The 14141-nt window shown below is 29.4% G+C and overlaps 1 protein-coding gene across 1 annotated transcript in view; it reads right to left on the bottom strand.

Annotated features, from left to right (window-relative positions):
* The window catches only part of LOC129987494 (probable cationic amino acid transporter), a 191614-nt gene that overhangs the window by 15454 nt on the left and 162019 nt on the right, over positions 1–14141 (bottom strand). The window contains exons 6-8 of the mRNA XM_056095469.1: positions 7685–7843; positions 3371–3567; positions 1265–1389 (exon numbers count right to left, since the gene is read on the bottom strand). Of these exons, the coding sequence (XP_055951444.1) occupies positions 1265–1389; positions 3371–3567; positions 7685–7843 (481 nt within the window). The remainder of the gene's footprint in view (positions 1–1264; positions 1390–3370; positions 3568–7684; positions 7844–14141) is intronic.

Here is a 14141-nt window from a genome sequence, read left to right as displayed (position 1 = left end):
ATTTTGAATGACGGCCAGTATGGTGAGGATGTCGCAAAAATGTTGTGCTAGTAGGATAATATTGCGATAAAGCAATTGAAATGTATATTTTGTTCTGAGCGTATATAATACAATAAGGTACAGACTTTACGTCTCTCTCATTTATACGTTATTTTATTGCAACAATGACTCCTCCGTAACTATTACAATGACATAATTCTTCCTATATGTGATACGAGGATTGCAATGCTTCATTTATATAATATTTATGCCATCATCTATGAATAACCCATGGTTGGATGGTGAGACTTAGACAAGGCAAGGGTCATTTCAAGGTCGTTGCTAAGCACGTAATGCTGAATTCCGGTCTTTGAATAAAGCACATTTTTTCAGTGTTTTTTTTTTTTTTTTTTTTTTTTTTTTTTTTTGCTTGGTAAACACTAACATTATTTTCATTAAGATATAAAATTAAAATTTTAAAACATCTAAAAAGAGTTTAGCATTTAATTTTCATTTTATTTACCCTAACTTTTAACACAAATCAAATAATGTTTAACATTTCTAGAGAGAACAATTAATTTAAACTATAAGTTTTGCTTAAATGTAAGGTATTAAAACACTAATATTATCTTAGAAACTTTTAAATAATTACTTTTAAATGAATTCGAGTTATTAGCATTAAATTTGTAACAATCATTTTTTAATAAAATTTCGGTTCGTTTTACTCCAGTTCCTGCATAGAAATACACATCAGCATTGTTTTATGATTATGTAATAATATTATGCAAATGTAAGGGGAAAAAATTCCATGACATTCTTTTGTGAAAACACTCATGAACTCTAGCAAAATTTTAAAGTAATATCTTCCATAAAATTGGAAAAATGTTTTTTTTTCCTTTTCTCTAATTAAAAGCAAAAAAATGCTTGATATTTTGTCTCTTTCTTGATCAAATATCTATATTTCTGCTACTGATATAATTTTTTTTTAATCAAGGAGGTTTAAAAAAATCCATAAATTGAATTTTTCAATTCACATATTAATACTATTCACGTTTATTTTTCAAGCATAAAATATGAAATTATTTTCACTGAGTTAAATCTGGAAAACGAGAAGGGCTTGAAAACGAATTATGAAACTGGAGTGTTTAAAATTCTCTCTACCACAATTAAATGACCAAGAATAAAATAAGAAACTCTTTATTTAATAAATATATATAATAATAATAATATATTATAATATAATAAAAATAAATATAATAATAATAAATATAAATAAACACTTTACCTATAGACATCATTTCTACTAACACGTCAAGGCTCATAACAAGAGAGACAACAGCAGTTGCTATACCAAGCAAGCAAGTTGCTTTGGCTGGCGTCCCAGTGAAAGGCCACACTGCACCTAAGGATCTGAAAGAAATATCCCAAATATTTATATATATCAAGAGGAAAATACGAGGATGAATAGTTGTTTTCAAATTATGATTGATATTATTTCATTTTAAAATTTGCCAGATTCTTTTGATTTCATATTGTTACGAAATTTCCGGCTTCGTTTGGATAGTGGAAGTTATATGGTGTGGAAAACGCTCCATCAGCAGGCGGCAGTAAAAAAAGCAGGCGGCAGACGACGTTTATTTACACGAAGACACACAAGACAGCACAAAGACGAAAACTATATACAGCACAGAAGACGATTATCTTCAGCCGAGACGTGCACACAAGAAGACTCTATTGCAGACAGTAGCGCACAGCTTAGTTCAGCACTAGCTTGACTCCGTCGCTGCTCTGCTAATCCCTGGAAGACTCGTTCTTCACCGTCGATTCCGACTACTCCCGGCAGCTGTAGACTGCCTCCTTTTATAAGTCTCAGGAGGCGGTGCTAGAAGCCTCACAACCAATCAATAACTTTCGAGGCGTATCTCGGCTCCTACTGGAAATTTCTCGATGTTTCGGGTATAATCTATTTTGGCGCCAAAGTCGCCAAATGGTCACCAAGTTTGTCGCTAAGCTCTGGGACCTCCAACTCGACACTCGGACTCCACCCAATACAGATGACTGTAAAACAGTCTTTCTGATGATGGAACCAACTATGCTGGGAAGCAGCATCACAGATTCGTAACAATATTCTTACTAAATAGGGTGCATACTGCACAGTAAATTTTTCCTATAATGTATCCTATTTGAAAATAATATGCACCTAGTAAAGGGCTACGCATAATCATTTGAGAAGGATTGCAGCATATTTTGCAATGAATATTGAAAAATAAAAATTTTACCACGAAAACTATTATAACTAAGTTTGAAATGTCAGTTATAATAATATCTCTGATTTAATATAAAATGATTCTCCAAATAGGAAGACAAAATAAAGCGAAAACAATTACGAATAGTTAGAAATGTCAGTTGCGATAGTGTTAAACTTCTGAAGTTCAATATAAAACAACTCTTTACATACAAAGGCAAGTTAAGTTATAAAATGGACATTAAAAGTATAAGCTATCATCATAATTAGGTCAGAAAGCGCGTGAAGAAGTGGGATATGTTAAAACAGCAAATGTTAATTAAATAATAAAGCTGACGATTCAGGCAGATGTTGTACACATTAGCTGACTTTTCTGAGGAAAAAAAATAATGTCTTCATAATTGCCGTGACGATCACTGAATTTTGTGTGCACCGTTGAAAGCATTCAGCAATTTTATTTACGTTAAAAGTACATGAAGAGGATCGTTTGATACAAATTGGTAATGTTGTAGATTTGTTTATTGTTTTTTTTTCTTTATTTTTCCTGCTATCAGTGATAGCTTTTGAGATAAAATTTCTATCTTCCAATTTAACATAAGTCATAATGAAAATGCATGTGTATATTATTTTATTGGTAAATATCACTTCTATATTTACATATTTGTCAGTTCTAATTATTTTTCTCCCTATAAAAATATAGGTATATATTCGCTAATTACAGTAAATAATTTTTTATTCTCTTAAAATAAAATTTATATATATTTGTAAGAAACTAACCACTATTTGGTTTTAATTTGTCTTTATAATGACGACTAGAGCAATTTTGTGAGAAAAAATGCTTATTGCCTGGCAAGCTCTTTTGTTGATAAAAAATTAACATTGCGCTAACATTTCTCATTTACAGAAATATACACAGAAATTAGCTTTAGGATCACTGTTTTATGTTGCATAAGACAAGTATAAGAGCTCTAAAGTAAAAGTATAAATAAAATAATACAATGGAATTTAAAATGTTGAAATCTCATAAAAAATCATTATATAAAGCAAGGAATAGTTAAATTTCAATGAAATTTAGATAACTAAGTGTACTATATATTACATATAATGGTTTCGAAGTATATACTTCATCGAAAACCAGTAGTTTACCTGAAAATGAGTCCGTCTTTGGCCATCGCGTAGACTATCCTGGGCATGGGGAACATGGATCCAAACATGCTGACCGTGAGACCGGCAAGAGCTCCGACGGCGACTATGTATTTACATTTGTAAGCTCCTCTCTGAGCAAACATTTCGACGAGGGCTGACGAGAAGTCGATCTGGTCGTAGGGCACAATGAGGGTGAGCTGGAACAAAAAAAAAAGACACGAATTTAGCATTCTTTGCCAACTATAATCTATGGCAACTCAAGTGATGATAAGGATAAGTTAAAACACAGAAAGCTATGAGATTTATTTCAACAGAATGAAAACTCAAACTAAGATGAAAGTGTTTTGTAACAGAAAAAATCATGATTTTCGTAAAGATTCAAGTGGAAACTCAGAAGATAAGGAGAGTGAGTTGTAACCCAGAGTGAAATTGATTTTACATTCCATAATTATTAACAAACAAAGAAATCTGCATTGATAATGAAAATAATTTGCAGCACCGAAAGCTATGAATTTTATCGACACACTAAGAAAACTCAAAAAACGTGTGAATACATAATATTTGAATTTTCCTAAATATAAAATATTCTTAAAAAACAGAAAAAGTAAAAGAATATTAAAAATTGGAGAAAAATTCAAATGAAAACTGCGCCCACAAATTTCAAGTTATCATGTGAGAACATTATTATTGTTTGTTTGTTTGTTTGTTTTCTTATGGCATTTGTCACTGACAAGCCCGCTGTTACGAAGACAGCGATTTAAGCCTGAGGGGGACGTCTCTTATTTTTTATAGCAGCGCCAACTAGGGCCAAGAGTACAACTTTGCTACTCACGCATCACTCATTCGCTTGCACAACCCCTTTTTACAGGAGGGCACATTCACACATCTCACAGATAGAACAACAGAAGAACAACCATGCCCAAACCGCGACTCGAACCCGGGACGCCCAGATCACGGGGCAGACGCGCTACCCCTATGCCAAGACGCCGGCACATTATTATTTTTAAGTCATTATTTATCTTAATTAATTAAAGTGATTAACCAGTTTAACCGGTTTGAAACAATCACCAGATTTCTCTATCGGTCTCTATCCTCTCTATATATCTCTCTCTCTATAAATATATATATATATATATATATATATATATATATATATATATATATATAGATATATATATATATATATATATATATAGATATAAAATAATAATTTTTTTTAACTTTCATTTTCAATTTTTCTAGCTGGCAAACACAGTTTTGGAGCTCGACCGATTTCGAGATAAAATCACAGCTGTGATGTCATAGTTCTACGTCAACCTTTTAAAAACGCATCTGCTGTCAAAGAAGCATACGTAATAATAAAGCAATACTGGTAAAAGTAGATCAACCTTTTAAAATCGCATCTGCTGTCAAAGAAGCATACATAATAATAATGCAATACTGGTAAAAGCGGGTAAAAATATATATACGATAAAAAGATGATGATGAAAACTGCCATTTATGCTTTATTCATCTTTATTCATTAGCTACGCGATTTCGAGCATCAAAACCCCCTAATCAAAACAACATCATGGTCTCACATGATAATGCTGATAAAAATATCTTGTAACAAAAAAAAGGCAGTAAATTTCTATAAAATTGAACTAAACTTCAAGAAATTTTGAAAGGAAGTTACAACAAATTGATTTCGTATTACACATTAATGAAAGTCAATGAAAATTTAAATAATTATGAGTATGAGTTGCAAAATTTTCAGTAAGGTCTGTCTAAAGTATTTTGCAACAGAAAACAATTAGTGAACTTTGCATAAATTGAATGAAAACTCAAATGAATATTAAAGGGAAAAAGTTAATAAAATACAGAAGGTCATAAATTTTGCATTCAAATCTTACTTTTCCCCTCTCTCTCTCTCTTTATATATATATATATATATATATATATATAACATTATTTTGCTTGAAGCAGAAGGCAGATTTGAAGACATAGACGAAACGTTGTATTTTTAATTTCGTTTTATTCTCTTGATGATCAGTAATCTTATATAACATGAGATTTCCGGCCACGCGCCAATTCAATACACGTTGTGACTTTTGACACCTTGGCAAGGGCACCGAAAGTACCATTTTCACTTGAGACCTAGAATTAATTGCTCAGTAATTTTTACACACCTTCATACGTGAAATGGTATCAGGAAACAAGAGAATACTTTAGAATCACCCCGACATGGGCCAAATGAGACAAAAATTTAGGAAACTAATTTGAATTACATTAGATATTTAAATATATATATATATATATATATATATATATAAACTGGGTGATTATAAAATAACTATTCCGATATATGACACCGTAACAATCATAGCATTCACAAGGACGGAATAAAATTTTGGTGCAAGGTATTTTGCAGTATGCGCTCAAGAATCATATGAAAAAAAAAGAACATTTAAAATCTTACAGTTACTTTTACAGTGAAATTTTTTTTTAAAATTTTCAAAAGGCAATAAATTTTTTTTATTGGAATATGTTCTCTGTAGGAAGAAACTATAAATAGCGTTGGAACGGTACCTATAACCCGAAAATCGCCAGCGCTAGACAGACGCTGAGTTGTTTTGTTTCTACGGACTATCAGAAATGAGTTTGTTTTCTTTCTACATTCTATCAAGAACAATTTACAAAATTGGATCTTAAATAAATGAAATGGAAATCAATCGCTACTTTTAAATGAAACAATAAGTTACACCTTGCTATGCATTTAATGTACCATATAATATTTTCTATTTAATAATAATTTTTGAGATAGATATAATAAATTTCTTCGAGATGTCTGTCTAATTTCATATGAAACTGCATTGTTCCATTTGCTTACTTTCCAAATTTAAGCCCATTGATCGCATCCTTCTAGTTGTATTACAGTTCAGACTAATACAGAGATTAAAACTCTTAATTTCTCATTCGTTTAATTACTGTATTTTCTTATATGAAATTAAAGAGTGTGTAAATATATACAGTGACTGCTTTGGTTACATTATTTTAATTTCTCAAGAGGATAACTCACATAATGGGTACGAATAGCTTTCGGATAAGTAAATGGCTTTTCACTGCCTTAAAGATGCTGCACTATAGTTGCGTTGACAGAAATGCAATGACAGGACGTTCCTTCTACGGAAGATTTTGAACTACATGAGTCGGAATCATTAATGACTCAATGTTCAAGTTAGCTCTTTTATGTAGATTTACCGGTTGGCTTCGTGCCAGGACGGAGTGATATTTTTATTTTCTGTGTTTCCAAAAAACCCTTTACACTGTAAATGCAAATAAACTTCAATGAAGTATTTATTCATTACAAAATTAATATTTAAAATACGGCCTGACAAAATATCAAATGCGAAGAAATTGTTTCCCCATTTTCAAAACATTAGGAAGCTGAATTTGCTGCATATTTTGTTTCCTAAAATTTTGTACCTCCCTTCCTGTTAATTTTCTTGTTTTCCTTCTATCGAAAGCAATCACAGATGGAATGATGTGAGAATATAAGAAGTTTAACATGGTAACTAGGAAAGCCATAGATCGGCTATCTGAATTTCAGCTGATTTGATGCAAGTATCTAAATTGTAGTAGCCTTGGTAAAATTGTAAGATTTGTGAATAATCCATAATGTGTTACCATCATGCTGGATGTGATGTATGCCATGAACACGATGACTAACTAATGATAACTTCTTTGATTTGTGAATTATTAAATTTTGAATTATCCATAATGTGTTACCATCATGCTGGGTGTGATGTATACCGTGAGTACGATGACTAAACTAATGATAACTTCTTTGATTTGTGAATTGGTAAAATTGTAAGATTTGTGAATAATCCGTAATGTGTCACCATCAGGCTGGATGTGATGTATGCCGTGAGCACGATGACTAAACTAATGATAACTTCTTTGATTTGTGAATTATTAAAATTTTGAATAATCCATAATGTGTTACCATCATGCTGGATGTGATGTATGCCGTGAACACGATGACTAACTAATGATAACTTCTTTGATTTGTGAATTATTAAAATTTTGAATAATCCATAATGTGTTACCATCATGCTGGATGTTATGTATGCCGTGAGCACGATGACTAAACTAATGATAATTTATTTGATTTGTGAATTGGTAAAATTGTAATATTTGTGAATAATCCATAATGTGTCACCATCATGCTGGATGTTATGTATGCCGTGAGCACGATGACTAAACTAATGATAATTTATTTGATTTGTGAATTGGTAAAATTGTAAGATTTGTGAATAATCCATAATGTGTTACCATCATGCTGGATGTGATGTATGCCGTGAGCACGATGACTAAGCTAATGATGACAGCCATGGGGATGGACCATTTGGGGTTCTTCGCCTCCTCCCCTGTCGTGGCAATGATGTCGAAACCAATGAAAGCATAGAAGCACGTCGCCGCACCAGATAGAACCTGTAATAAAAAATAAAAACTTCATAAAATGCATTTATCTTACATAAAGCAATTTTGGTAATGGAGCATCTTCCATTGATAAAATGTGTCTCTCCGATAGGATAAGGAATGTATTATTTATAAAGTAAATAAAAAGCAATTCAGAAAATAACGTAATCTACACCTGACAACAATGAAATTTCTATATAGCGAACTTTTATATATCGAACATTTTTCAGGAATCTTAGTTTAGTTCAATTTAGTTATATTAACGTCCCGTTTTAAAACAGCACTATTCATTTTGGGACGGACCTCGTAATTTTGAACCATGGACAGATGACTAGAACGACAGCAGAGCTGGCACCCCTTCTCAAAATTTACGCATCCCACTAAGGAGAGGACATTTAGCCTCGATTGATGTAACGTGCACCAGAGCCGCCAAGTTCGAATCGAGATTCGAACTTGGAACTCTCGGATCCCAAAGACGAGACCTTACAACCAGGTTACCGCGGCCCACAACCTGAACTGGAAGGGTCTTGGGAATAAAAAGGTCAAATTATCATCTTTTCTATTCCGATATATCCTGATATTCCATTCGGCCTCAGGAATCTTCAATTCTTCAAAAAAATTTCACACAAAAAAGTAATGTATGCTTATTGCAAACAAAATGTGACAATTGATTTCTTTCACAAGGAGAAATCTAAATTAAATAAGGAAACTATTTTTTTCATTGATTATTTTGGCCACAGAAATTTCTAGAAGACTGGAAGTTGCTTTTAAGAGGCAATAAACACTTATCACTCACTCACATGTTATTCTGAGTTTCTTTTTGATGTCTTTTTCTAATTTGGAATAAAATTTATACTTTAAATTCAGTTTGGCGCCACATTTTTTTTTAAATAATGAATAAAGACTTTAAATGGAAATCTTCAAGTATCAAAGAGAAGTTTTACTTAATAAAAGGCATAACAATAAAAATAAAAATTAAAACAATAAATAAAGGGTGAGATTTTGACAAATACCGATCAACAATTTTGAAAATCTGTTATTTGTATATTTTTTAAATAAATTCATACTTTAACTTATTAAATGATACTTTAATTATTTGTTTTAAGACGAAGTTATACAACATTGATTTTAGAAATAATATGATGAAACATTTGCGATATGTATTCTTGTAATAAAATTTCTATATATCGAATTTCTATAAATCAAATTTTTCCCCAGAAATCCTAAAGTCCGTGGTTTAAATGTTATGATTGCAATTTCCTTTCTTCATATTTTTAATTACTCTGGTAATATAAAATTGTGTTCTTCTAGCTAACATATATTTTTACCATCAATTATTCAATCAAAATTTTTGATTTAAGCAATCTTTATTTATGAGATTGCTTAAAATAACAATCTTGTATTGGTGTAAGATTTAATAAAAAAAATGCTTCACTGGAAGAAAAAAAAGGGAACGAAAAAAAAAAAACATTGCCAATTTCTCTAATGCCCAATCTACTTTTTTCCGTCGTGTTTAAAGATTTTGAATTCTGTTGATCTAGTATCATCCTCTTTTCGATAAGATTTAATTAACATCTTTCGAAAATAAAATGTTGTTGAATATAATTGAAAGATGATTTTAGAATGGATTTTCACAGATTTTTTTAAAGTCTGATGTAATAACAGTTTCTGAAACAAATGCATAAATTATATGATATTTTGATAAATTTATGAACAATAATAAGTAATGGACTGCCCTTTCTTTTTTTTTCAGATACGAAGGCGAATCATTAAGTAGAAAGAGTTTTTATGAAACGTTTGTTAATGAAATGAATCCAATGATCGAGGCACTCCATAATTTTGAAGGAACAGCGAAGGAGTTGTTCATTGGCAATAATTATCTTTAAAAAAATTGATTTAAAACTCATATGCTTAGTTTTTTTTTTACAGTAATTCGTTCCCCCCCCCCTAATAAAATCACAAATAGGCGAAGCATTTTATTCATTCCTTCTTTTCTTCTTCTGCTTATTATATGTCGCCTCGTTAAAAGATAAAAATAATTTCTGTTTAAAAAACAGGTCCATGTAAATGAGTTAAAGAGTTAAATAACTTTTGATATTATGTCTTTGCTTCTTCTATGACTCAATAAACAATTAAGTAAATAAATTTTATGAGTGATTCAACTGCACTAATCAATTCTGTTAAAGAGAGAATAGCGCGTTTTGAAAATAAAGTAAAATAATAAAATAACAATTTTAAAGTAACAATAAATATTTCAGTTAATTTTTGATTCGATAAAAAAAAAGCATTTAAATAACGTAAAAATTAATATTTCAGCAAAATGGAGTTATCCCCCAAAACCATCTCGCAATTCTCTACCGAAAGTATTATCCTAATTTTTTCAGAAATTGTGGATTTGAGGCAAGATTGAAAACGAAACGAGTGCTCAGATTTTTATTTTGTTCCACATACATAATAGTTTTGTGCTTTATAAACTAGTAAGAAAAATCGAATATATATTTGTGACTTTTTTACAACCGATTGGGACCTAATTTAAAAGTGAAGATAGATCTTGTAACAAGATACATACCAAGTTTCATTTATTTAAATAGTAGCACTTTTTAGTAAATTCCTTTAATTGTGTGCGAATTTCAACGTTTAATAAAAATTTACACTTTAGCTGCTAAAACTATATATCAAATTTTCTCCATATATTTTATAATTATCATATACATTTGTCAGAACCGCGAATTTTGAATCGGAATCGCAAAACTGAAAAATCAGAACCAAACCATAGTTGCAATGAAAAAAATCACATATCAATTTTCATAAATGTAAATCATTGTATTTTTGAGTTACCTCTTTTACATGTTTGAGAATGTACAACAAGACAGACCCTTGATAAATTTTTTTTCGAAATTTGAGGTGAATTCGTAGTTCAGAAGCAAAACCTCTAAACTAAATTCTATCTATCTGACTCCTTACGTTTTGTAATTATTGGGTTAATTCATATTCAGACATCCGAACAGAGAAACTTCCTTTGAAGTGCAAGAATATACAACTTGAACCCCATATCAAATTCAATAGGTTTAGCTTAAAGACTTTTTGAATTATTTTATTTATAAGCAAATAGGCATTTTGAACTCAGGGAGATCTTAAGGTTTAAGGTATCTTAAAGTAAAAATAATTTTTCCAGAAAAACTTGAAATTCTTTTTATGATTTGATAATAAAGCCCAAACTTCTTAAATTCTAAAACAGACTTTGTTTTTAATATTATGTTAGATACAGTATTTTCAATAATACACAATAACTAAAAATGAAATCAGAAACAGAAGTGTTTTAACCGAAAATGAGCTATTTATTTTATTTGTACCGTAAAATTCTCCAAAATAATATTTGATATGTTTATATTAATTTTCTACCTACTCAGTCGTAGTTTGCTTATTTTTGGCATTTCTATTAAAAAAGCGTGAAAACTACATTTGTTTCCAGCATATGTAGACAAACTAATTTATAAGTACAATATCTAAATGCATTTTCTGAAGAATGAATTTTTCACTGCGTTTGATTCACGGAAAACATGATATTTCAAAATCAATTCGATAAAATTTCATGAAATTTGATATGCATGTATCCAAATCCTTTTAGGGTGTGATTGATCATGTATTTTAAGATAGCTTTATTTAGGCATGTTTTGCAGACATTTTAAGTTCAAAACATAGACACATTTTGACAAAAAATCATTAACGGCAACTTCAAATGCTCATAAATTTTTTATTTATTAAAATAATTTTTATATTGTGGTCTGTCACATTTTTTGTAGTTTGAACTATAATATAGGTGAAATAAAAATTAAATATTTCCATTATTTTTTTAACTTACTCTGTTTTTCGTAACTTTGAAATTTTTTCTAAATTTTCATTAAATAAGCAGTCTTTTTCCAAAACTAAAGACAATGAGAGTATTTTGTTTCTTCTAATAGTAACCTTTTATGCCTCTTTTAGTTATATGGTATAGTAAAAAATGTTTATGCATCATTTTTTTAAAATGTGTCACCTAACCTAATCGGATACCTTAAACGTGGAGATTCGTCAAAATATCTAAGGAATATCAATATTACAAAGCTTATATTTGTCTAATTACAAAGTTTATATTTGTATAATTACAAAGTTTATATTTGTATAATTACAAGTTTATATTTGTATAATTACAAGTTTATATTTGTATAATTACAAAGCTTATATTTGCATAATTACAAGTTTATATTTGTATAATTACAAAGTTAATGTTTGTATAATTACAATGCTTATATTTGCATAATTACAAAGCTTATATTTGTATAATTACAAAACTTATATTTGTATAATTACAAAGCTTATATACGTATAATTCCTGTATGAGAAAATAAAAATTAAAAATTCTTGTTTATAAGAAATTTGAACGCATTCTTTAAAAATTTCTCTAATTGACATTCAAAGTCCAGATATACTTTAGGAGACTTTGTATTTACACCACCAATATATTGAAATTTCATGCGATATTTCAACCCTCTTTACATATTTTAAATGAAACTCGTCTTCATCGTTTGACATTTAAGACTGCAGGTTCGGTCTAACTATTAAACATCTCCTTAATGTGAACAGGGTTAATTAATCATTTTGAATAATTACTCCTCCCCCAAGTTGAAGAAAGATCAATTAGTCTAGAGATATGCCTTTCAGCCAGAATTCATAATGCATTAGGCTATAGATCAGACCGAAGGAGCAGAGTCCAAATATGATTAGAGCAGAAGCAGACGGTGTCACCAGCATCTGAGGAAAGTCATTAAAGGAAATTCATGCTATGACACATACTTAAAAGATATTAAAGTTATTTTGTTAGGTTTTAAAACCTTCTTTTGTTTGAGTTATTTGCCAATAACTGAATATAAGTGATTTTATCTTGATCTAAAAAATTATTGATTTGTTCCAGCTTCAATTTTCAAGACTGTTGCATATAAAACAAGATTATTAAAGAAAGGTCAAGCTATGATATTTATTTAAAGGATATTAAGGATATTCGACTATTTTTTTAACTTTATTTATTTGAATTATTTATCAATAACTGAATATAAATTAAGTTAGCTCGCTGTAAAAAAAATGCTTTGTTCTAGCTTCAGTTTCCAAGATTGTTGTATATAAAACGAGTTTATTAAAGAAAAGTCATGCTATGACACTTATTTAAAGGACATCAAAGTTATTTAATTAGTTTTTAAACTTTATTTATTTTAATTGTTTGTCAAAAATTGAAATTGAAAAAATTTAGTTTGTTAAAAAAATGTTTTTTTTAAAGTTTAGTTTCAATTTTAATGACTACTGCTTGCAAAGCATGTACGTGCAAAATTGTTTCTTTTGTCAAAATATTTGTTTCGTTTAAAAATATTTGTTTTATCAGTATAATTGATTTGTAACATTATCTTTGCTGTTGTTTTAATAAGATTATAAAAATATATTGTAAGTAGAAAACCTCTCCTTATATACAAACGAATGTTTACTTTATTTATTTTATTCAAGTCAACAATTTTTATTCGATCTTGAACTTTCTTTGTTCGATAGAAAATGATAAAATTCGGCATTTTTTTTTGTTTGTTTTTCAAATTAATCGAAAGATCGCTATCAATTTTTCAAAGTTCAAAAATAAATTAAAATTCTTTTCATATTTCGGCTGTCTCTGGCAAAATATTATCTCACAAAAATTATACTTTCACTCTCTTAAAACTAAAAATATTACAATTTTAATAATAACCTATTTCATTTTCATTTAATTGTGAAGTAGGATTTTCATTTCCCTTTATACTTTATAATTTTAATTTGTGTCCAAAGTAATTAGTAGTCACCTGATTCCATTAAGCTTATATTTTTCATTGTCATCATATCACAAGAGATATATCTTAATAGATACATTCCATATGAACAATTTAACAGACAAGAAAACCAATACTCGTGATCGACAAATACAGCTGGTCGCATGTAACAATACCAAATAGATACTTCAAAAATGTTTGTAACTTAATTTATATAAAAGTTGATAGAATTTTGACATTCTAAATGACAGAGAATGGTGGGATTTCTAGCATTCTTATGCATTCCGGCATTTTCAGTTTAGCACAGCAGTTCATTCTCAACCATACATTGATATTTTTCTTAACTTTTAAAAAAAAAATTTCTGTTTAATAGAAGATTTGATATTGGAAAATACTAATATATAAGAATTTTAAGGAAACAATAAATTCTCGATTATCTCCGTTTTTCAATTCCAAATTGCAGTTAAAGAAAACTTCAGTTACTAAAC

The sequence above is a fragment of the Argiope bruennichi genome, chromosome 10 (genome assembly GCF_947563725.1).
Source record: "Argiope bruennichi chromosome 10, qqArgBrue1.1, whole genome shotgun sequence".
NCBI lineage: Eukaryota > Metazoa > Arthropoda > Arachnida > Araneae > Araneidae > Argiope > Argiope bruennichi.
The sequence above is the reverse complement of the archived record's forward strand: the minus strand, read 5'-3'. Positions and strand labels throughout refer to the sequence as shown.